The 23,703-nt window shown below is 40.0% G+C and overlaps 1 protein-coding gene across 5 annotated transcripts in view; it reads left to right on the top strand.

Annotated features, from left to right (window-relative positions):
- Positions 1–14,311: 14,311 nt before the first annotated feature.
- grhl1 (grainyhead-like transcription factor 1) overlaps positions 14,312–23,703 on the top strand; it is a 53,994-nt gene continuing 44,602 nt past the window's right edge. For 2 of the 5 annotated variants that reach the window (XM_051924922.1, XM_051924921.1), the window contains exon 1: positions 14,517–14,653. In XM_051924922.1, the coding sequence (XP_051780882.1) occupies positions 14,631–14,653 (23 nt within the window). In that variant the 5' untranslated portion in view covers positions 14,517–14,630. Of the gene's footprint in view, positions 14,483–14,516; positions 14,654–23,703 lie in introns of those variants that run through there. The other 3 variants (XM_028796875.2, XM_028796874.2, XM_028796876.2) reach the window with 3 other exon arrangements.

The raw sequence follows: 23,703 nt of genomic DNA, 5'->3' as shown, positions 1-23,703 counted from the left end.
GAAAATCTCCATGGAGACGGCAGAAATACAAACCCAACAGAGCGCATCCAAATGTGCAAATGATCAAGTGATGAACTTTTTCAGAAGAGATTCGAGCCAAAATGAAAACCCCAAATTCAAATTCCTTAAGTCTCATAACCTTAATAATCCATATATAGATTGATAGGAGGAATTTACACAAAACATTTATGAAATGTAGAGATCATAACAATGACTTCAATGTTACGTCAAAATCTAACTGGTGTCCTGCCTTCACATGCAAACTGTCAGGTTTCAAAAAGAAGTTGTAGCGCTTCACTTCAGTTCGCTCTTGATTTCTGTTTTCACTTTGTTTAGTAACATGCTGGCCGTTTTAGAATTTACTATGAAGAAGAGACACATGGGGAGCACATTCTTAATAGAGAGAGAGACAAAAGTTTTTTTGTCCCTGGGGGGAAATTTTGCCTTTTTACAGAAACTTTTTAAATACATAAATAGGTAGATATGTAAATAAATAAATATACACACGCTTTGGTCAGAGCAAACAAGAAAATTAAAAGGAACACATTGCTGTTGGAATAAAGGAGCCCCAGTTGTGTTTGTTCAGCTGAATAATTCGTAGACTGAAACTCCTCAGTGTCAGTGCGTCAAATGTGCAGCATTGTTCATAATGGCACTCAGTTTTGTGTGAATTCTTCCTATCACTACCACTTTCAGCGGTCTGCAGTGTATCCTATAACTGAACTTGCCCTTTTAATTAGCCTGTTGATTTGGTGGGCCTCTCTGGAAGTGAGCCCAGCACACCACAGCATAGAAAATCACACTGACCATCGCAGAGTTATTAGATGAAATGGAAGGATGTCACTTGCCACACTGAAGGAACACAGGCTCCTATGCAAAAAGAGCCTGCTCTGCCCTTTCTTATCTAGTTCCTCTGTGTTCCGAGACCAGTCTAACCTTTCAATAATGTGGACCCCCAAGTAGTTATAGCTGTAGACCACACTATATCCACTCCTTGAATGCTAACCAGACAAAGAGGCTCCTTGGTGTGGCAATGGTCAATGACCAGTTCCTTGGTCTTGCTGATGTTAGGATGCGGACAATTCTCTTTGCGACAAGAGACAAACGTCTCCATCTGACACCTGTGCTCTGTCTCATCCCTTTTTATCAGTACACCCAATAAGTGCAGAATCAGTGGAGGATTTCTGCAAGTGACATGACCACTTACCCCTCTGTTCCACAGTTAAAAATTACAATTATATATATATTTATATAATGAAGGCAAGGGGTGCCAGAGAACCCCATACCCCAATATGAACACACCAAGACAGTCCTGGGTTCAAATAAATGAGTGTTAAATACTCCACAAAAAGCACCGAAGCACAAGCTATCTCTCCTCCAAACACCTCTCCTCTGTCCACCGCACTGCTCTCCTCCTCTCAGCTCCAACTCGCCTGGACAAGGCAGTGTGGTCCCTTTTACTGGGAACCTGGGAGTACTTCCGGCACCAGGGCTTCCACATAACGGGGAGTACATCTCCCTTCAGCACCCTCTTGATGACCGACAGTCTCCAGCAGGGTTGCGCTGCCCGGACTACAATTCCTGGCATTCCCTGCTTGTTCCCAAATGGCCGCTAATATCAAGGGCTGCTGCCATCTATCGACTAAACACTAGGAATAGGACTAGGAGTAAACACCCCCCCAGAAACAGTCCTTCCCTGTCCTTTTATCCCAGCCAGGAATGGTGCAACACACATGTCTGGTGGGGACACCTGTCCATTTATCTGGGGCTTCCTACCCGAGTAAGGAACCATCCTCTCTTCTGGCTGGGATATCTGTCCGTCCATCCATTAGGGAAGCCTTGTCTGGGTGTGACATCCTTCCCTCTCTCAGCTGGGATGCCTTTCTGTCCACTCGGTGCCTCCCATCTGGAGGAGGTATCTTCCCCATTTCTTGTCAGGATGCCCATCCATCCCGCATGCCACCTACTATATATATCATTTTGTTGCATCTGGGCAGCTGAATTGCTCAAAGGACTAGCAGGATTGGACTGAGCAAACAGAATGCATTAGAACGCTGTATATAAGAGTGTTTTCCAAGTGGCTGAAGTGCTTGGGATACAGCATGAAAGGTCATATCTTATATATAATTCGCCAGCCTACTTACTCACTCACTCACTCACGTCCATCTGAAGCCGAATGCGCAGTCACCTTCTGCGCACGTCCGAAAAACATTACAAGACTGATATCACAGCAGGTGGCGGATTTACGGCCACGAAAATTCATAGAGAAAGGCGACTTCGACCAACATCGCAGCAGGCGGCGGATTTACGGCCGCAAAAATTCAAAGAGAAAGGCGACTTCGATTAAAGCTCTAGAGGCCTGAAAGGCGATTTCGACTACAGCTCGAGGCCTAATTACGCATTCATTCAAAACACCTATATCAGGTTTGTGGCGCTTATACTTATTACTATTCCACTTGTGCCCGTTTCATCTTACATTGTCGAAACGGGCTCTTTGTCTAATATATAATAAATATACCTGAGTAAAGAAAAAGGTAGTGTTGTCAACTACTCTGTTATGTACATTTTTTTTATAAATTTACTTAATTACAAGTAACATTGCAAAAATCACATGTTGCTCCCCACCTCTGGTTATGACAGCCATGTTTTAAAACAAAGGGCCATGTGGGTAGCCATTGTTTACAGAAAGCAAAGACGGCTCCTACTGGGAAATTCAAGAAAACCGATTAAAAAATCTCGTGGGGAAAAGTAAATCAAGTCTTTTGATGAATTATTCTGAACGAGGTTCTTATGTTGCTTCCAGTTTCTGTTGTCCTATTTTTTCTTATTTTATTTTAGACTTCTGCCCATTCCTGAACCATAATTTGGTTAGTGTTCTCAGTTTCTGTTGTTCCTTATAACAACAATTAAATCTAGCAATCTTATCTCTTGTAATGCATCAAGCCTTCTGAACCTGCCAGCATATGATAAAAGGTTTGGAGGGCACTAAAGTTTAGTTTGGCTGAATCTCAAAATTTTGTATTCATCTCTCCTTCTGTTCTCACACAAAAAAATCTTCTTTCTCAATCTTAGAAGCCAAACAAGATTAAACAAGATAGCTGCATAGGTGCTGATCTCTCCACTTTCCTATAAGGAGTTTGCTGATGCAACCAAAACATTTCAAGTGACAGATTTAGTTGTGGGTGTTACAGAATTTTATGTACAAAAGGTCTCCATTTTTGCACAGTCTGTTTAATGACTTCATGTACAAGAAATTCCAAGGGACCTTATGTGAAGAAAATGTGTATATTAGGATAACAATGGCAATATCTGAAATTGACGGCTTTGATTAAAGACCAATACCACAGATTAATTTTTACAAAACTACAAACTTTTGGGAAAGAGTCAGTAAGCTTATACTCTCAACTAATCATGCTGATCAAATAATAAATCAGGAAATCATTTTATTCCAGGCGAATGGTGCTTTTCCAGTGTAGGCTCTTTCCTTGATATATACTGAAGTCAGTAACAATTAAATCCACAAATGTCATTTGACCTCACAATTACACGCACCTAATGCACTTGGACTTGATCACTAATTTTGTGTCTGTTGATAGTAATGGCATCAGCTCTTATTAATAATAATGAAGAATTCTAAATGCCACTCAAGGAAAATCAAGTCGAGTACATTTAAAACAACAGAAGTCGACCAAAGTGCTGGAAAGCTTCCATAAATGTACCTATATATATCTATATATACACTATATTGCCAAAAGTATTGGGACACCCCTCCAAATCATTTAATTCAGGTGTTCCAATCACTTCCATGGCCACAGATGTATCAAGTCGTGCACCTTGGCCTGCAGACGGCTTCTACAAACATTTGAGAAAGAATTTGTCACTCTCTGGAGCAAAGTGAATTCAAGCGTGGTACTGTGATAGGATGCCACCTGTGCAATAAGTCCATTTGTGAAATTTCCTCACTACTAAATATTCCATGGTCAACTGCTAGTGGAATTATAACAAAGTGGAAGCAATTGGGAACAACAGCAACTCAGCCATGAAGTGGTAGGCCACGTAAAATCACAGAGCAGGGACAGGACATGCTGAGGTGCAGAGTGTGCAGAAGTCACCAACTCTCTGCAGTCAATAGCTACAGACCTCCAAACTTCATGTGGCCTCCAGATTAGCTCAACAGGAGCTTCATGGAATGGATTTCCATGGCCGAGCAGCTGCATCCAAATCTTACATCACCAAGTGCAATTCAAAGCGTCGGATGCAATGGTGTAAAGCACACTGCCACTGGACTCGGAGCAGTGGAGACATGTCCTCTGGAGTGACAAATCATGCTTCTCTGTCTGGCAATGCAATGGACGAGTCTGGGTTTGGCAGTTGCCAGGAGAACAGTACTTCCCTGACTGCACTGTGCCAAGTGTAAAGTTTGGTGAAGGGGGGATTATGCTGTGGGGTTGGACTTGGCCCTTTTGATCTAGTGAAAGGAACTCTTAATGCTTCAGCATACAAAGCCATTTTGGACAATTTCACGTTCCCAACTTTGTGGGAACAGTTTCGGGATGGCCTCTTCCTTTTCCAACATGACTGTGCGCCAGTGCACAAAGCAAGGTGTATAAAGAAATGGATGAGCGAGTTTGGCGTGGAGGAACTTGACTGGCCTGCACAGAGCCCTAACCTCAACCCGACAGAACACCTTTGGGATGAATTAGAGCGGAGACTGCGAGCGAGCCAGGCCTTCTCGTCCAACATCAGTGCCTGACCTCACAAATGCTCTCCTGGAAGAATGGTCAAAAATTCCCATAAACAAACTCCTAAACCTTGTGGAAAGCCTTCCCAGAACAGTTGAAGCTGTTTTACCTACAAATGGTTGGCCAACTCCATATTAAAGCCTACGTACAGTATTAAGAATGGGATGTCATTAAAGTTCATGTGTGTGTGAAGGCAGGTGTCCCATTACTTTTGGCAATATAGTGGATATATAATATAGTAAATAAATATGCCAAAAATAAAAAAAACCTTTGGCCACCTGGAATCATTTGTAGAGACCAGCATATCATATTAAAAATTCTAGAGGGCCGTTTAAGCCTAAATATTTATCTTGTGCTTGGTCCGAAGTCTGTGTCTGCATTGCCAGAACTTGCCACACATTGGTCAGACTGAATTTATGTCAAATGCACAACTCTGATATTTGGGTGCCAACAGGAATGAATATTTTTAGGATTTTATGTTGGCCAACACAATACAAGTGCAGTCTGGCAGTGCTCACTGATAAAAGACCAGTGGAGATGGCAACAAACTTCTCATTTGTTTAACCAAGTAGAGTGTGGCCTGGGAAGCGAAGTTCACAAAGTCAAATGTTTTCAATAAAAATATTTAGACTTTAATGAGCTCCCTAAAGAAAAAAAAAACTTCTTCTTTTTTTTGGTTACTTGTACATAAAGGATTACACACTGCGGCTTTCCTGCATAAGGCTGGCCTTCTAAAACCAGGCTGGCTAATCCCTTGGCACACACAATAGATTTACAGTCTGGAGACTGGGTTGGTAAATGCCTGCAGTAGGCCCTGTGTGTGTTCTTGATGACTGCAGATTGGGTGTGGGTGTGTATGCGTTGGCCCTGTGACATCCTGGTGCTTTCTCCAGAGCTGTGTCCAGAACGGGCTGTAACTACCTGCAGGCCATAAATTGGATTGGGTGGATCAGGACAAGTTGTGTTATGCTATACTCCTACCCCAGGGACAGACGGGGAAATAAACTGAAAACGTCCACATGGGCTGCCTTTTGTAGGAGCTTCAATTTTCTCAGTTTGTTTGTGTAGACTTCCTCCAGGGCCTACAACTTCCCCTAAGGTCCAAACATGCGCTGTTAGAGTGATTGATGACTAAGCATTAACCCGGGTGTGTGTCGTGCTGCTCGGGCTTCCCACAATCCACTTAATTCCTGACTGCAGCTCCTGAGCAGACCACCTATCTTGATGGTGCTTCAACCGCAAATAATACATGACAACAGTTCTGCTGTGGCTTTATACTGGTAAAAGACCTTAGGATAGCAAATGCTGTGGAAAAGCAACATAACGTAGCATTGTCAGGGTCACCATTGGCCAAAGTCTAACCTAACCTAACATTAGCAGTAGTAATATTGGCACATGCACAGTTAAGTGAAACTCTTACTTGCGGTATGACTGACTGACTAATATGCAACATTTTCTGGCTTTTCTCCCACAGGCCCTCCATCCTGGGTATGACGTTAATGTTGGCCCCCAAACCTGCAAAGAAAAACCCTAAAAAACCTCCCACTGTCCCATTCCATCTGAACTAGTGTGGTGCTGAGGTGTCACATGGCAGCCCTCGGGTTCTAATCTGGGACCCTGAGTTGGTTTGGTTTGTCATGTGATGGGTGCGGCAGTGTGCGATATCAGCGTGTGCTCCTAACCTCCCCCTCATCCTCCTCTCTCTCCCACAGGAAAAAGTAGATGCATTAATGGATGTGAGACCCAAGAATAAATGGCTACTTCTTGAGTTTTCTTGTTCTTTCTTTTCATTTTTTTTTTCTATTTATGGTGTTGTTCCCTGGTAATAATTTCAGAAGTTGAGAGCTTGCATTGTACTCCTTTTATGAATGAGATGTTCCTGCTTGAGAAGTGATATGGGGGGGGCATTAGTGGTATGGCACTTGTATTCGGCTGTAGAAAGAAACTAACTGTACTTGGCTGATTTTCAGTAAATGGACATGGTGGTGATGCTAGCGTGCGTATGTAATCTCTGATTATCAAGCTTTCTGTTAATTCAGGTTCTTACAATATTCAGATATTATTGGAGGCCCACAATGTGCTCCCAAGACCCTTTTCTAATTTGTCTACATATAAAACATTCACCGCTGACTGGCCGACAGACAGCTCTTCAGTCGGAATGAAGCGCAGTCATGTCAGGAATGGTCAGCAGAGCAGAAGGGCAGGCTTCGTAGTTGGGGTTTTTAAAACAGAATGGGATGATCAAGGGACGACTCAGAGAAGGGGAGGATGAAAAACAAAGTGCTCATGGAATTATGGGAAAGAAAGAAAGAAGAGAGTATTGCACAGTTGGCGTGTTGATTTGCATATCTTACTTTATCTTAGTTGTGTATTTGTTTGAATAAGCTTGGAAACTAGCCGTCCACAAATTGCTTTCCATTTGCATGTTTGCCAAAGGTAGCAGACATTTCAAACAAAATGCATGTGTGGTGGGCTTGTGGGATTTTAACCCTCTCAGTTTATGCTTTGGCCTCTAATCGGTTAAACATTTGAAAAGGTTGCCGCTCACATGTTACTACTGTCCTGCATCTCCTTGCTCTTAGTGACAAGGCAGCACCCGGCAGTCAGTCGCTGTGTATACATAAAAACAACGATCGCTTCTCCCCAACATTTGTTTGTCTACACGAGACAAAGCCCCACATTGGCCTGAGGCAGAGAATGACAGTGGGCTGCTACGGTACGGAGGACACCCATGCCTGAGGCAACCAAGCCAGTGGTCGTCCAGATAATGGAATGGCCCGCGCTCTTAGCCGAAACGACGGAGGGCCTCGCCTCGCCTCTGGAGCCCAAGTGACTGTTAGGCAGGTGAAGGCCCCAACTGCTTTCCTGGAATTCTCTTTGTCTACACCTGGAGTTCTCACGCTTCCTTTTCGTCCACAAATCGTCCTGTACAGAGGACTTCTCTTATTTTTTATTTCACCAACTTACAATTACATTCTTTTCTGTTCATTTAATAGCCAAGGCTTGAATGACTTTTAGGTTTTTAACAGTAGTTTTTTTTTGTTTGTTTTTAATACTGAAGTAAATTTTGTCAAGATCTCACTTCCAAGAGTTGGATTTAGAATTTTGCCTCAATCTGCTTTTTAAAATAAAGAAAACAAAAACATCACAAAAGACGAGACACAACTTTGCGAAGTCAACACAAACACCCCCTTGGACTCCGGTCTTATTCTTTTTTGTTCATTTACTTTACATATATTAGTAGAAAATAACATTATAAAATGTTTAATTTGTAACACCTGTGATGGTGGCAAGGTGGCACAGTGTTTAGCTGTGTGCTCTCTTAGCTAGAGTTGATGTGCCGTCTGCATGTTCTCCACGTGGGTTCTTCCAGACACGTGCAGGTTATACAGTAGCTCCATTACGTTATGTTACAGTTATGGCTGCCAGTGCCTTGTGCTTCTTCATAGGCTGTGGCCCTGAGACCCTGAAGTGAATTCAGTAGACGAAACTCGGGACTGCGCTGCCCTCGACTCTCTCGTATACTGAGATGGAGGAAAAGGTCATCAGAAACCACTTCCAGTTCCACAATATTTCTCAAATATCTTTGTTTCTCATCATAACTAATTGATAATATCGATACATAACCAGTGTCCTGCGGTGGGTTGGCACCCTGCCCGGGATTGATTCCTGCCTTGTGCCCTGTGTTGGCTGGGATTGGCTCCAGCAGACCCCCGTGACCCTGTGTTCGGATTCAGCGGGTTGGAAATTAGATGGATGGATGGATACATAACCATGTATCTATATTTATAATAAAACTTTATATTAAAATATTTTCGCACTTAGGGAGGTTGAAAATGGTGGTGGAATTTTTTCATGATTATATTTGCATCACCTCGATTACGTGCAAAGTAAAAAGAGTTCTAGTCACCTACAAACATAGAAAAAGTGTTAGTATTATATAATATTTGTTGTGATAACTCACTACAGGTAAAACTGTATTTAACTACATTTAATTATGATAATGACAGCGGAAATAAAAAAAATATCATAAAATGAAATGTGTTACCAGGAACACGACAGGGACGTAGCAGCTTACTGTTCCCATTACATCTTTATATTTACATGGCATACTCAATGTTTACATGTTATTGTTAAACTGATGATGTATAAATGAAAATACAATTAATAGTAGTTATTGAAAGAAAATGCATTACTGTACATTGAATACAGTTTTTAATATTGTGTGCACATTTATATTTCCATGATACAAAAAATTTGGATGGTTGTTCAAACAAAGCACTACTTCCGGTTGAGTAATTTTTCTCAAATTTCTTATCTGTTTGCTTTTTATCATTTTAATATCTGCAATTATAACCAAAGTTTACTTGAAAATTTTCAAAAAGTATTCAGTTAAAGTACGACTTCCGGTTGCTGGAAGTGCCCCAAAAGTTGATAGGACTCCTTATTTTGGATATAAAGCAGATGTAGAAAATCTCATTGTCCGAGCCCAAAGTGTGTTTGAGGTATGGTGTTTACACACAGACAGACACAATTACGAGTACAAAAATGGTACTTTCAGACTCAGGAAGGTCTAAAATATCAACATTCATCAACATCTCGAGGTTGAATGTTTTTACGATTCCTTTACTTCCAATATACTACGATTACGAGAAAGTAAAAAAAAAAAAAACAGAGAAACTGATTTCCAGATTTAAGTGACAACTAACTTGTCGCACATTTGAACGCAGAGCTGGCAATGCTGCCTCTCCAGTTTATCATGTGGTTATCTCCTTATCGTACTTGTTTTGAAATGAAATTATTACAGAACCTGCCATTTATAACGTTGTATAATTTTCATCAGCTGTCGATTAGCTAGGCTGGCACCCTGACTTGGTTCTCGCCTGATGGGCCCTCATTGAGGTTCACTTGGGCTTCTCACAGCACAAAGAGATGTTATCAGGACTGCAAAGTTGGCTTCTCACTCATGGCCACCGCTTTCAGGATAATCTTTTGCAATTAAAGTAGAAAAAGTAGATTCAAAGAAGTAGATGAAAACTTTCCTTAACCTCTGAGAATTTTGAAGTCCCCAGTGAAACATTTGCAATTTACACGTGGAAGATAGAAGGCACTGTGGTAGAAGATGGAAGGCGCTACAAGATTTATACTGCTGTCACTATTCTGTCATGCGCGTGAATGACAAGTGGAAATACACATTAAAGTAGGGGTCACTAAAACAAACTGGGCACAAACGGAGCAATGTGTGTGAACGGCACATAAATACTAAAATTCTGAATAGCTGCACATTCATATTTCTACATTTCTTGGTACAGAAGCCCCTTTCTTCCTTTTGTGAGATGTTGGTGCCTCACACAAGTTGCATCAAAAGTAGGATTATGATTCTCTCTCAGAGTTCAAAGAGTGACTGTCAACTCTAAACATGCCCTGTGCCACTGATGTCGAAAAATGAGGTCATGTACACGTATGACCCATCAAGGTGTGACTGCAGAGGTGGCCTTAGGGTGTGTGGGGGCCTAGGACTGACCAACCCCACGCGGGGCCAGTTACTTCAAACGCTGTTACCGGTATGTGTGGACTGTATAAGCTTGTACGCAAATTTAATAAAAATCATGTTAACATACACCAGATTTTCTTATTACAGTATTCAGATTTTATTTTTGCAGGATAACATGTGCGGTCGCCCCACTTGCCACCCCCACCCCCCTCACATAACGCTGCTCTTGTTTGACTCATTCTTGGACCCACTCTTACAGTATGTAATACTGATTTGATTCATATTGTGATGGACTGGCACCTCATTCAGGATTGGAAAGAGGAAAGGATTATCTACAAATCAATCCAACTCAAAAGCATCACCCATTGATATGTGCAGAACTGGAACTGCGCAGAAAGTAGCATGGCTCTACTCTACAGTATCTATCAATCTGTCATATAGTGCCTTACAGATCTATCTATCTATCTATCTATCTATCATATAGTGCCTTTCACATATCTATCTATTATATAGTACCTTTCACATATCTGTCTATCTATCCATCTATTATATAGTGCCTTTCACATATCTATATCTATTATATAGTGCCTTTCACATATCTATCTATCTATTATATCTATCTATCTATTATATAGTGCCTTTCACATATCTATCTATCTATTATATAGTGCCTTTCACATATCTATCTATCTATCATATAGTGCCTTTCACATATCTATCTATTATATAGTACCTTTCACATATCTATCTATCTATCCATCTATTATATAGTGCCTTTCACATATCTATCTATCTATCTATCTATCTATTAGATAGATACATAATGTGAAAGGCACTATCTATCTATCTATTATATAGTGCCTTTCACATATCTATCTATCTATTATATCTATCTATCTATTATATAGTGCCTTTCACATATCTATCTATCTATTATATAGTACCTTTCACATATCTATCTATCTATCTAACTATCTATCTATTATATAGTGCCTTTCACATATCTATCTATTATATAGTGCCTTTCACATATCTATCTATCTATTATATAGTACCTTTCACATATCTATCTATCTATCATATAGTGCCTTTCACATATCTATCTGTTATATAGTGCCTTTCACATATCTATCTATCTGTTATATAGTGCCTTTCACATATCTATTTATCTATGATATAGTGCCTTTCACATATCTATATCTATCTTATCTATCTGTTATATAGTGCCTTTCACATATCTATCTATCTATCATATAGTGCCTTTCACATTATCTATCTATCTATCTATCTCTTATATAGTGCCTTTCACATATCTATCTATCTGTTATATAGTGCCTTTCACATATCTATTTATCTATTATATAGTGCCTTTCACATATCTATCTATCTATCTTATCTATCTGTTATATAGTGCCTTTCACATATCTATCTATCTATCTATCATATAGTGCCTTTCACATTATCTATCTATCTATCTATCTCTTATATAGTGCCTTTCACATATCTATCTATCTATTATATAGTGCCTTTCACATATCTATCTATTATATAGTGCCTTTTACATATCTATCTATCTGTTATATAGTGCCTTTCACATATCTATCTATTTCTCTATCTCTATCTATCTTATAGTGCCTTTCACATATCTTTTTATCTATCTATCTATCTATCTATATGTTATATAGTGCCTTTCACATTATCTATCTATCTATCTATATGTTATATAGTGCCTTTCACATATCTATCTATCTATCTGTTATATAGTGTCTTTCACATATCTATCTATCTGTCTATCTCTTATATAGTGCCTTTCACATATCTATCTATCTGTTATATAGTGCCTTTCACATATCTATTTATCTATCTATTATATAGTGCCTTTCACCTATCTATCTATCTTATCTATCTGTTATATAGTGCCTTTCACATATCTATCTATCATATAGTGCCTTTCACATTATCTATCTATCTATCTCTTATATAGTGCCTTTCAAATATCTATCTATCTATCTGTTATATAGTGCCTTTCACATATCTATCTATCTATTATATAGTGCCTTTCACATATCTATCTATCTATCTATCTGTTATATAGTGCCTTTCACATATCTATTTATCTATCTATTATATAGTGCCTTTCACATATCTATCTATCTATCATATAGTGCCTTTCACATTATCTATCTATCTATCTCTTATATAGTGCCTTTCACATATCTATCTATCTGTTATATAGTGCCTTTCACATATCTATCTATCTATTATATAGTGCCTTTCACATATCTATCTATCTATCTATCTGTTATATAGTGCCTTTCACATATCTATCTATCTATCTATCTATCTATATGTTATATAGTGCCTTTCACATTATCTATCTATCTATCTATCTATCTATATGTTATATAGTGCCCTTCACATTATCTATCTATCTATCTATCTATCTATCTATCTATCTATGTTATATAGTGCCTTTCACATTATCTATCTATCTATCTATCTATCTATCTATCTATCTATCTATCTATCTATCTATCTATCTATATGTTATATAGTGCCCTTCACATTATCTATCTATCTATCTATCTATCTATCTATCTATCTATCTATCTATATGTTATATAGTGCCTTTCACATTATCTATCTATCTATCTATCTATCTATCTATCTATCTATCTATCTATCTATCTATCTATCTATCTATCTATCTATCTATCTATCCGTTATATATTGCATTTCACATATCTATCTATCTATCTATCTATCTATCTATCTATCTATCTATCTATCTATCTATCTATCTATCTATCTATCTATCTATCTATATGTTATATAGTGCCTTTCACATTATCTATCTATCTATCTATCTATCTATCTATCTATCTATCTATCTATCTATCTATCTATCTATCTATCTATCTATCTATCTATCTATCTCTCCATGTTTTTCCTGGATTCTCTTCCAAAAGGCACCTATTAGTTTAACTTGGTGGTCCTGTGTGGATGTGCACATAAGATGGTCTGGCTGCCGATACATTGGGTTTAACACATTTTAACACGTACAGCAGAATTAATGGATGAATATGTGTGTTGTATGAATAGTTAACATTTATAACATTCAATTTTATATGAGCTGGGAAATGTTCAACCTAATATAAAAGTTATTTGTTCTTTGCTTCACATAATCCTCGGAAAACACCTACCAAAATATTTGGTAAAAATTTTACGAGGTGCTATAATGAACAGCAGATATTCAGGTGAATCTCTTTAGGTCCAAACATTATAAACGCCGTTGGATTTTTTATTTTATCCGGGCTGCGATAGCGTCGTGAGAAGGAGACTGGCTTTGTGGCAGCTTATCTGTGAGTCGACTGGCCTCCTCAGTTTACTATCTTTAGTTTTTAAGGTTTCTGTCCAGCTCCACAAGTTTATTCATTTTTTGAGGATCCCCTCACCGGGGGGATGTCCACCACATGCTGGCTGCCTGCGACCTCTTTTAAACATTTCTGATCTTCGTCCATAAACGTCTGTCCAGTTGATGGGCTGATGCCCCCTAAAGCGCCACTTGCGTCATCAGGCTCTGAAGAGTGTATTCGATGTAACACGGTGTTCATCGACACACGTTTAGCTAGTTAACAATTTCAAGATGAACTATCGATTAAAAACGAGAACTTACTACTGGTATGTCATTGTAAAGTGCCCATTACACCTGAGTCTGGTGTAGTTAGAGGAATGCGTTGTTTTACTACTGCTATAAACGCTGCCGTCGCCAGCCGGCCGGGCCTTTCATCTGGAGAGAGCGTCCCTTCTTTGACCAGACTCCGGCTGCAGGTAACTCCCAGATGACACAGGTGTCGAGGACACTTTGGGAAGCGCGCTGCGTACATTCAACCCTCCGGAGCGTTTCTCTCTCAGGTGAGCGACACTGAATGAAACCCTACCCATCCCAACCCACCGAGCGGCCCAATCAAACACAACCGGGCAATGTTATTATAGCGCAGTCCCCTCCTCCCTTGTCCGGTGTAACCCAATCCCAACCCTAAGCACAGGTAAAACCGGCCTCTCAATCTTTGTAAACCTCAAAAAGCGAGAAAAGCCAACAAAACCCGTTCTTTCAGGGACGCTTCTGACATAGCCCTTATTCGGCTTCTCAAATTAGTTTTTCAAATAAAGAGGCCGGATCGGATTTACCGTCCCAACTAGAAAGTCCAGTCCGACCGACCGAGATGACACAAGAACACGACAAGTAAGTGATGCGTGTGCCACTCGCCGCGGCGACTCCGTCGGGTCCGGGGCACCTCACACCTGTCCGGCTGTCTTTCTGCGGCTTGGGGTTTTTAACTTATTTTCCGCTTTGCTCAGATGGGAGCTGCTGCTGCTGTTGCTGCTGCTGGATGAGACGTGTATTCTGCTCAGGGTGGATACGGATTATATAAATATATTTTTTTCCTTTTATTTTCTGAGGCTGTGTACTTGATTTCATGAGTTGTAAATGTTCCCAGCGTAGTCCTGACTCAGGTGAAAACTACCTGCCGCTGCTTGTGTGGATCTACCTTATCAGCCTGGAGGAGTTTCGACCGCGTGTGAAAAACTGTAATTTTAGTCTTTTGCTGTCAAGCCGCGACCTGCAGACCGCGCAGGTGTATCTGCACCTGTCGCGCTACGCCAACACTTGGTATTCTGTCAAAACGTTTGAGGCTTTTTTCTTGTTCCCGATTTTATTACAGATCTAGCCTTTGTTTCCCTTGTCCACCATGGACTTATTTTTGACACTTCTGTTAATGCTGCTGTTTTCCTTCACATTTTGATTTTCTACTCGCATCATATATCTTCTATTAGCCACTTCAGCGGCGAGCTTTTTATTTTATTTTTTTTTCAATAGATGCCCCACTCCACTGGCACTCTGCTTCGATCCATTTTGTTATGTGTTGTAAAACTTTAGAAGATGTTGTTATGTTGTATGACACACATGGGATCTCAGTCTGAAAGGCACGTTTTGGGGACATTTTTTTTTTAAATGTACCAGTTGCAGATTTCTTTCCGCTGTAGTTTATGTGCGTACCTGTGATTCTTTTCATTTGACACCAACAAGTTATGTGATGGGAGGTTGAGGTGGGGGGTTTAGGAGACAGTTGTCTCTGGTGAAACTTGACTCCCGTAAGGCGTTGGCCAGGGTTTATTTAAAATCCACTGTTAGCCCGAACAATTGCTGTGAACGACACGTCGTTGCAAACAAACAGGCGCATTCAACGGCGATTGTTTTCTCTGTCTGCTTTTAAACTAAAACATTTTCCCTGCCTTTTTCTCTCCAGCCATCATAATTAAAGAAGACAGACACTCGCCCGCCCGAGTGGGCATCCCGGGGATGAGCCGCCTCTGTCCTCTCTCTCGGCCCGCCTGTTTCGGCTCCGCCCGCACGGACCTGCGTGTTGCTTTCTCCTTACACATTTCTTTGCATTCTGCCTTTACATTAAGCGTTGTGTTCGACTACACCCGATTTAGGCAATGAGCAAACCAAACGAGTTTTCCGATTCTATTACTTTCCCAATTTCGGGGCACTACTGAACGTCTTTTCCCCACAATATGTAAGCGATGCGGTTAGACATTCGTCTTTACGGGCCGATTGAGAAGAGTGGGACTCCAATAAGGACCTGCCTAACAAGTTCTTCTTTGGAACTGACACACGCCATCTGTTTGCTTTACTAAAGCGTGGATGTCTTCAGTCTGGGGCGGTCCTGTCAAAAACGACAGACTGGAGAAATCAGGTGTGACACAGGGGGTCGCGGGCAGCACCAGCTATAGGAGGTGGGCAGCCTTAGTAAGCGGTCGTTAGTCTTCTCCCGATCTGTTCAAAATCCAAACTTCCATCACAAAATACACTTGGCCCCTATTTTCATGATGATACTGTATGAAAAAAAAATGATGGTGGCCAATATTTACATCTGTTTAACACGCGCGATTGACTTTTGGTTGCTCTCTTAATTTGCTTTCAAAAGTTTGTGTGTAAGTGGAAGAATATTTCCCACTTTGCATATCCTTTAAAGAGCATCACGTACTGCTTTGGTAATAACGTGTTGGTCATATGACCCAGGGTTTGAAGACAACTGCTTCTGCTTTAGAATGGTAACACATGTAAGATTATTATTTATTATTATTTCTTCCTTTCTAGCAAGGCGGGAACCAACCCTGGACAGGATGCAAGTCAAATCATGCACATACCTTCACTCACTCATTCACTCACTTACTCATACCTTTATTATTATAATTCCTCTTCTTCTTCTTCTTCTTCTTCATCATCTTCTTATTATTATCATTATTATCTCTGTAAAAGAATGACAAAGGTCTTTCATTTGCTTTGGCTGCCAGCAGTTTTTGTCTCCAGGCCACAGCAGACTGTAAATACGCCCTTTACAATATTTGTTGATCCTTATTCCTGAATATCAGGATCTGTAGTTTCTTCCCTCAAGTCTTGTTGGCAACACAGCAAATTGGTTGGTGTCTCTCTTGCCGGAGAACATAATTAAGCACTCATCATATCTGAGTCATAAAATCAAACCAAGCAATTTAATTAGAAAAATGATCAATGGAGGAATCCAAGATTTTGATCCCATCTCCAGATGTGATGTTCGTATCGGCCTGTAAAAGAATATCGTGGGGTATATTGTTTTAAAAAATGAGTCTGAGGAAATCCGTTAATACGGTAGGCCAAACACATTGTAGCGTTACTGCTGTGACACAAGAGAGCGGGGTTCACGTCCCCAGTGCAGTTTGCAGGTTCTCTCCGTGTCCCACCGTCCAAAGTCATGCAGGTTTGGTGGACTGGTGGTGCTAAAGTGGGCCCAGCGTGTGGCTGTTTATGTGCGTTCAACCCTGCAGGGGGCTGGCGTCCTGTCCAGGCTTGTTCCTGCCTTGCACTGGGCGCTTGCTGGGATTGGCTGCAGCTGCTCTGTCACTCTGCTCAGGATAAGTGGTTTAAGAAGATGGATGGATGATCAGTCAACAGTCATGTGTGTGCCCTGTTGTAATATGTAAATACTAATCGTTCTGTTTTAGGAGCTCACATGAACCTTTTAATTATAATGTTGAGCTCCATATACAGGAATAGCGGTCTTGTAAATCAAATATATCAATGATCTGACTTCCAGTCTTAACAAAGCTTACAATCACAGGCGAGGTTTGTCTAATTGCATATTCAGGTAATTGTCTTCTCTGCAGTTTGAGGAGCTTCTTCTGAGAAATAGTCAAACGTTTTAACAAAATTTGAACAATTTACCAGTCATTAATCATGACTTCATAACATATTATCCTTTGAAGATCATTTAATTTAGTTACGTATAATATTATCTGGGCGGCACGGTGGCGCAGTGGTAGCGCTGCTGCCTCGCAGTTAGGAGACCCGGGTTCGCTTCCCGGGTCCACCCTGCGTGGAGTTTGCATGTTCTCCCCGTGTCTGCGTGGGTTTCCTCCAGGTGCTCTTGTTTCCTCCCACAGTCCAAAGACATGCAGGTTAGGTGGACTGGCAATTCTAAATTGGCCCTAGTGTATGCTTGGTGTGTGGGTGTGTTTGTGTGTGTCCTGCGGTGGGTTGGCACCCTGCCCGGGATTGGTTCCTGCCTTGTGCCCTGTGTTGGCTGGGATTAGCTCCAGCAGACCCCCGTGACCCTGTGTTCGGATTCAGCGGGTTGGAAAATGGATGGATGGATGGATGGATAATATTATCTAGCCATTTAGAAGGACATCAGCAGTTACAGATCTACTCAGCACGGATCTTCCTTTACTTTCAAACCAATGAATCTGCAGCTGAGCCTTCTATTGGGATGGCCATTTTATTTTTTTAAAGTAACCCACAGGCTGCACTAATATTTTGTTGTCATCAAGTAGTCAATTTCACATCGTCTCACATTCACGTTCCATTGGACTTTCTTGCTCTGAAAACAGGTATTTAAGAACTGGTGACCAACCAGCAATTCAAGCCAGAAATCTACTTTATAGCTGCTGAATTCAATGAGTCAGTTGTACACAATTCAATACAATACAAGTTATTGTTGTATAGTCCAAAATCACACAAGGGGTGCCGCAATGGGCTTTAACAGGCCCTGCCTCTTGACAGCCCCCCAGCCTTGACTCTCTAAGAAGACAAGGAAAAAATGGAAGACAAGGAAAAACTGGAAGAAACCTCAGGAAAGGCAGTTCAAAGAGAGACCCCTTTCCAGGTAGGTTGGGCGTGCAGTGGGTGTCAAAGAGAGGGGGTCAATACAATACAATACAATACACAGACCAGAACAAATCCTCAATACAGTATAAAAATCTAAATTTTACAAATATGGACCAGAATTTAACAGTAGATGACATCACATAATATGATTTGGATTTGTTTAGAGTCCTGGAGACCTCAGCCATGAAGCTGCCTCCCCCATTTGGCCATTCCACAGCTGAAACATTGCTTGGCCAGCCAATCCGATGAAAGGACCCCTCTTTCCCACGATTCCTGCGATCCTCCATCAATACAATACAATACACAGAACAAGACACAAGTCCTCCTCAATACAGTATAACACACACGTTCATCCATTAAAACTGTTTAAGGGTTGTGTGTCCAGAGTCTGTCTTAGCAGCACGTGGCTCAAGGCAGGAACGTCATAAATGGGACATCCCATCATCACTCACATGGAGCTAATGTAGAGGTGTCAGTTAGCCCAACACAAATATCTCAGCAGGAGAAAAACTAAACTGGGAGAAAAGTCCACACAGAGAAAAGGAGCAAACTTCACCAAGATCACATTGATCGTTTGGTCGTTTACTAAGTGGCTGTTTACATTAAATTGATTTCTTATTCTTTTCAGTAATCAAACACAATTCATAAGCCACAATCACCAAAGCTTGACGCCTTACAAATTAGAAGCACCGAATTCCTATCAGTGACAGCTTGTGGAAACGTGACCGCGTCGTACAGTCGTAGTCCTTGAATGTAAAGGCTCTGAAACCCATTAGAGGAGAAGAAGAGAACAAGCACATCCCAGAGGGTGGCCGCTGCAGTCAATAGCTGGCATGAGGTGCCCACGCCTTCTTGGTATCTGCAGTGCCACCACAGCACCAATCAAACAATCCTTTTTTGGTTGATGGAGTTACTTTGCTGGTGAGCAGAATTCCAAAGCCATTTGCGATATTCAGATTGTTATAACAGAGTTGGAGTGTCTTTGCGATACTTTTAACTTGCTAAACTGGAGGAATCGTGATAACGTTTTTAGTATCTGAATGGGAAAACAAACAAACCCAGTCAATATACACTGAAAAAAGTATAACATTGATGTTGTTCATTCAACGTAAATTTTCTCTTTCAAGCAACTTAAGATTAGTTATTTAGTGTTGTAGCTTGAAATATTTGGTTTCAGATCTCAATCAAAGTAAAAAAAAATGTTTGTACCAAAGTAAGTTATAGTGGGGGGAATAAACATAAAAACCCTATTTCAGTTAACCTAATATTTTAGGGTGTTCGTGTGCTGTGTGCGAGGGGCCATTTGTATATTTTTCCGGTTGAACTTTCCAGCATGCTGGCTTTCCAACTGCTAAAAAAGAAGAACACTTTCTCTAGTGGAGTGGACGCGGCTACACAGGTCTGGTCATTTTCAGCAGCAGACTTTTATAACGGAGGATTTCTGGTAAATAACCCTGTTTCTCAACTGTTACTTTTAAGTATAAGAACTTGTAATAAAACATACTTTCCAGAAAGCTGTAGAAATATTTAATCATTTTTTGTTGTATATTTAAGATTTACACTGCAAAATGCTTGTGTATTTGCGCTAGATTTTTAAATAAATGTAAAAAGTACAGCATTGGAATGTGTTATGTTCATAATATTTCTAATAGCATAAAAACAGGTTACGACCAATAAACCATTTTAAATTGTAACAACTTAAAAAATAGATTTACTTCAGTATAAAACAAGTGAATTACATCCAATCACTCTAAATGATTTGCCTCAACTTAAAAATTGTGGGTTCAATAAGATAAAAAGAATTATATTGGTTCAGATTGAAAATATTAAGTGTGGATCATTACCTTAATTGTTTTAAGTTGAATGAATACTTCTTTCAGTGTATAGCAGGTGGTATCCTTCTTGGATACAACGCTTTATTTTCAACCCTCAGCAAGGTCTTAAACATTTGTGTTTTGTACTTTTTGGTGCTTTATTCTTTTATTTATGTGTTTACTACTGAAAATGAAGAAGAAGGGACAGCATTGCATTGTGTAAGTGAAGATAGCAACTGCATGAAACAATTTTCATGTACTGCTCTTCACAAACTCAATAAACAAACTACAATGAAATGAGGTGACTTCCAGGATGTACTGCGCTTACATAAATAATTTCAGGGAAAAACAATCTGCAAATCTAGTGTCACTTTCAGCATAGTACAAAGAAGGACTGGGCCCTGTCCCTGGATACAAATATTAGGAGAGAAGGAGGATGACGGACAGAAAGCAGGATGACATTGTGCATCACGTGGGACTGCTGGCACTAACACGCATGCAAATGCTAAGGCAAAAACAAAAAAGCACACAAACACACCCTTCGCCCCAAACCAAAATGGAAATATTCAAACCACAACTGGCTTTACTCACTCCAAACGCTTTGTGACCTTACTGCATCTAGTTCTGTCTATTTGGTTATTGCTGAGAAGTGTTTCACTAAATCACTTAAACAGTTAAGAAGTTCAGAAGGTTTTAAACTGAATAAGGAAGGTGCGAGGAGCAGTTCAAATAAACTTGATTCATTTATTACAATGACATTTCAGCTCTCCCAATAAAAAGATGCTGAATATCCCACAAGTTTACTGGGCACTAAACTAACTTCACTTGATTTCCATTAACATTTTATTTCCTTTTTGTGTTTTAAATTTTATGTAACACGGCCATAAATATGTTTAACAACAAAATGGCCTCAATATGAGGTATATCTGACTTTTCAAGACGGACATTAGCTTCATGTTCAATGCAACCTTCAGAATTTGTTTAGCTTGAAAAGCACACAGCATTTATATAATAAATGCATCGACATGTAGAAAGTGATGAAATAAATGATGCGCCTTTAGTAAAAACAGGCCAAGCGAGCATACAAAACGCCTCAAATTGTCTACTGGATTTCTTTAAGTTTCAGAGTTGACACATCCCATAGAAAACCACAAAAAAAACCTTTAGGTTGTTCCTTCTGGAAAGAGGCCCATTTTGAAACATAAGTTAACAATAAATAAGGTGCCTGGAATGCGAAATTACAACTAGTAATTACATCAAACAAATACATATGCTTTAAAAATCATTTTATAGATGTTATATGAGCAATGTAAGCTAGTCAGATAAAATTATGTCAATGGAAATCACACCGTGAGTTTAATTAAAATTTGAATAATTGGAATAACATTAATATGACATTATCAACAAAGTATAGCACACAAGACTGTAAGGTGTACAATCCAAAGTGGTGAGGAGCTATGCAGTAAAATCCAGATGTGCAGATAAAGAAGTTTGCACAGTTTGAGGAGGACTCTAGTGGGCTGTTAGGGAAAGGAAGGACTGTCAGCGGAGGAGAACATCAGGCATAAAAGGCAAGTCACTGAAGTTTTCATCTGAAATGTAACCCAGTGGAGCGCACCTTCTGCCTTGTTTACTGATACAGCTTGAAATCTTTTCCTACAAAATGAAGATGGAGAGATCAACGAAAGGGAGGCAAAACAATGGAAGTTCAACCTTTAAACTACAATAGACATCCTGGTATTTAAAGAGCTGGCCACATTGGAAATTAGGATGCATCAAGGGCTTTTTTTTTGGCAAACGTCTGCTTTGAGATATTCTTTAAGTTTACATAAAACAGCTATCAACCATTTGAAACTGCGTGTTCCGGAAACAACCGTCACAGCGGATTGACTTTCATGTCATGACTGTGTTCCTCCATTTCTGCTGCTGTTTCCACCGACTGTCTAGTCCAGGGGTGGCAAATTCCAGTCCTAGAGGGCCGCAGTGGCTGCAGGTTTTCATTCTAACCATCTTCTTCATTAGATTTTGCTGCTAATTAACTTCTTTTGCCATAATTTTAATTAACTTGATTCAGGCCCCTTAGTTGTTTCTTTTTCTTTAATTAGCTTCCAAATAATAATGAGACGCAAAACAAGGTGCCACATGACCAGCTCACCCCGTGCCATCACACAATATCTGAAAATAAAGAAAGATGAAGGTCTCAGTAAGGTTGATCTCTCAGGTCCCCAAAACATTTTGACAATGTTCTTAGAAAAAAACAGAAAATCAACAGTTTTGGAAATGTCTGCTGTGTCAGAATTAAATAACAAGTTTAATTAACAGCAAGAATTGGCTTCTCTGGTTGGAGTGAAATTAGTTGGAGTTTGAAGCCCCAATTTAGCTGGTCAACTGTTGACTTGTTTCACATTTGATTTCCATTTGGCTGTCATTTAATGAAGAAAATAATTAATTCAGAGCACTGAATCTTTAAAAACAGGGCTATTAAAATGAAAGGAAAAAGAAGTTTAATTAGCCGTGAAAACTGGTCACTGATTAGGAAAAGGGTTAGAATGAAAACCTGCAGCCACTGCGGCCCACCAGGACTGGAGTTCGACACCCCTGGGTTTGTTTTGATGTATAGAAATATAGTTATTTTATTATATGAAATCAATTGATTTTATTTTAATTTTTTTACAATGTCACAATTCCTGTAATTTTCCGTTAACGCTACCGTGGCTGTCTGTTTGTCTGTCCAGGATTTTAAATCAGCTGTAGCTTGCAAACCGTTTGAACTATTGACCTGAAATTTGGTACGCATATACTACGTGATGTCTGCTATCCACTTTTGGGGTGATGATTGACCTCCAAGGTTATTCCTCTTTTTATTTTATTTTATTGTAGAATCGGCTATCGGCAGCAGCCAGCAGGGCGGCCGTGTGGGCGCATGTGTATGGGCGCTGTTCTCATCTCTACTACCTTCACCATCACTTCCCCTACCTCTTCATATTTATATCATTCCTGAGGCAGATTGAAGACTTAAGTGCCAGTTTAAGTGAAAAATTAAAGAAAACACACTAAGTAATTGCAACACAAACACTGACTTAATCAGTATTAATGTGAAAAGATGCCAACGAAAGAAGAGAAGAAGCGGGCCGCTAGGGTGGAAAAAAGCAGAGCTGCTCAGGAAGCAGCAAGCGCATCAACGTCTGAGCAAAAGAATTCTAAACGTCCAGAGAAAGAGGATGAAAACTAGGAATGCTCAAGTCAAGTGTATCGTGCACTTACTGGTTTTATATAACACTGCCTTTTATACTGAGCACTGCCATTAAGCACCTTTTGAAAGACAATGTCAACATTTCAGCATCGATGCATTATCAGACTAGCAGACTAGCTGAAAATACAGAACAGCGGAAATTATTTTAAGATATAACTGGAGATAATAAGAAGATTGAGAAGAAA

The sequence above is a fragment of the Erpetoichthys calabaricus genome, chromosome 3 (genome assembly GCF_900747795.2).
Source record: "Erpetoichthys calabaricus chromosome 3, fErpCal1.3, whole genome shotgun sequence".
Taxonomy (NCBI): domain Eukaryota; kingdom Metazoa; phylum Chordata; class Cladistia; order Polypteriformes; family Polypteridae; genus Erpetoichthys; species Erpetoichthys calabaricus.
Note: the sequence above shows the minus strand (reverse complement) of the source record. Positions and strands in the feature narration are given on the sequence as shown.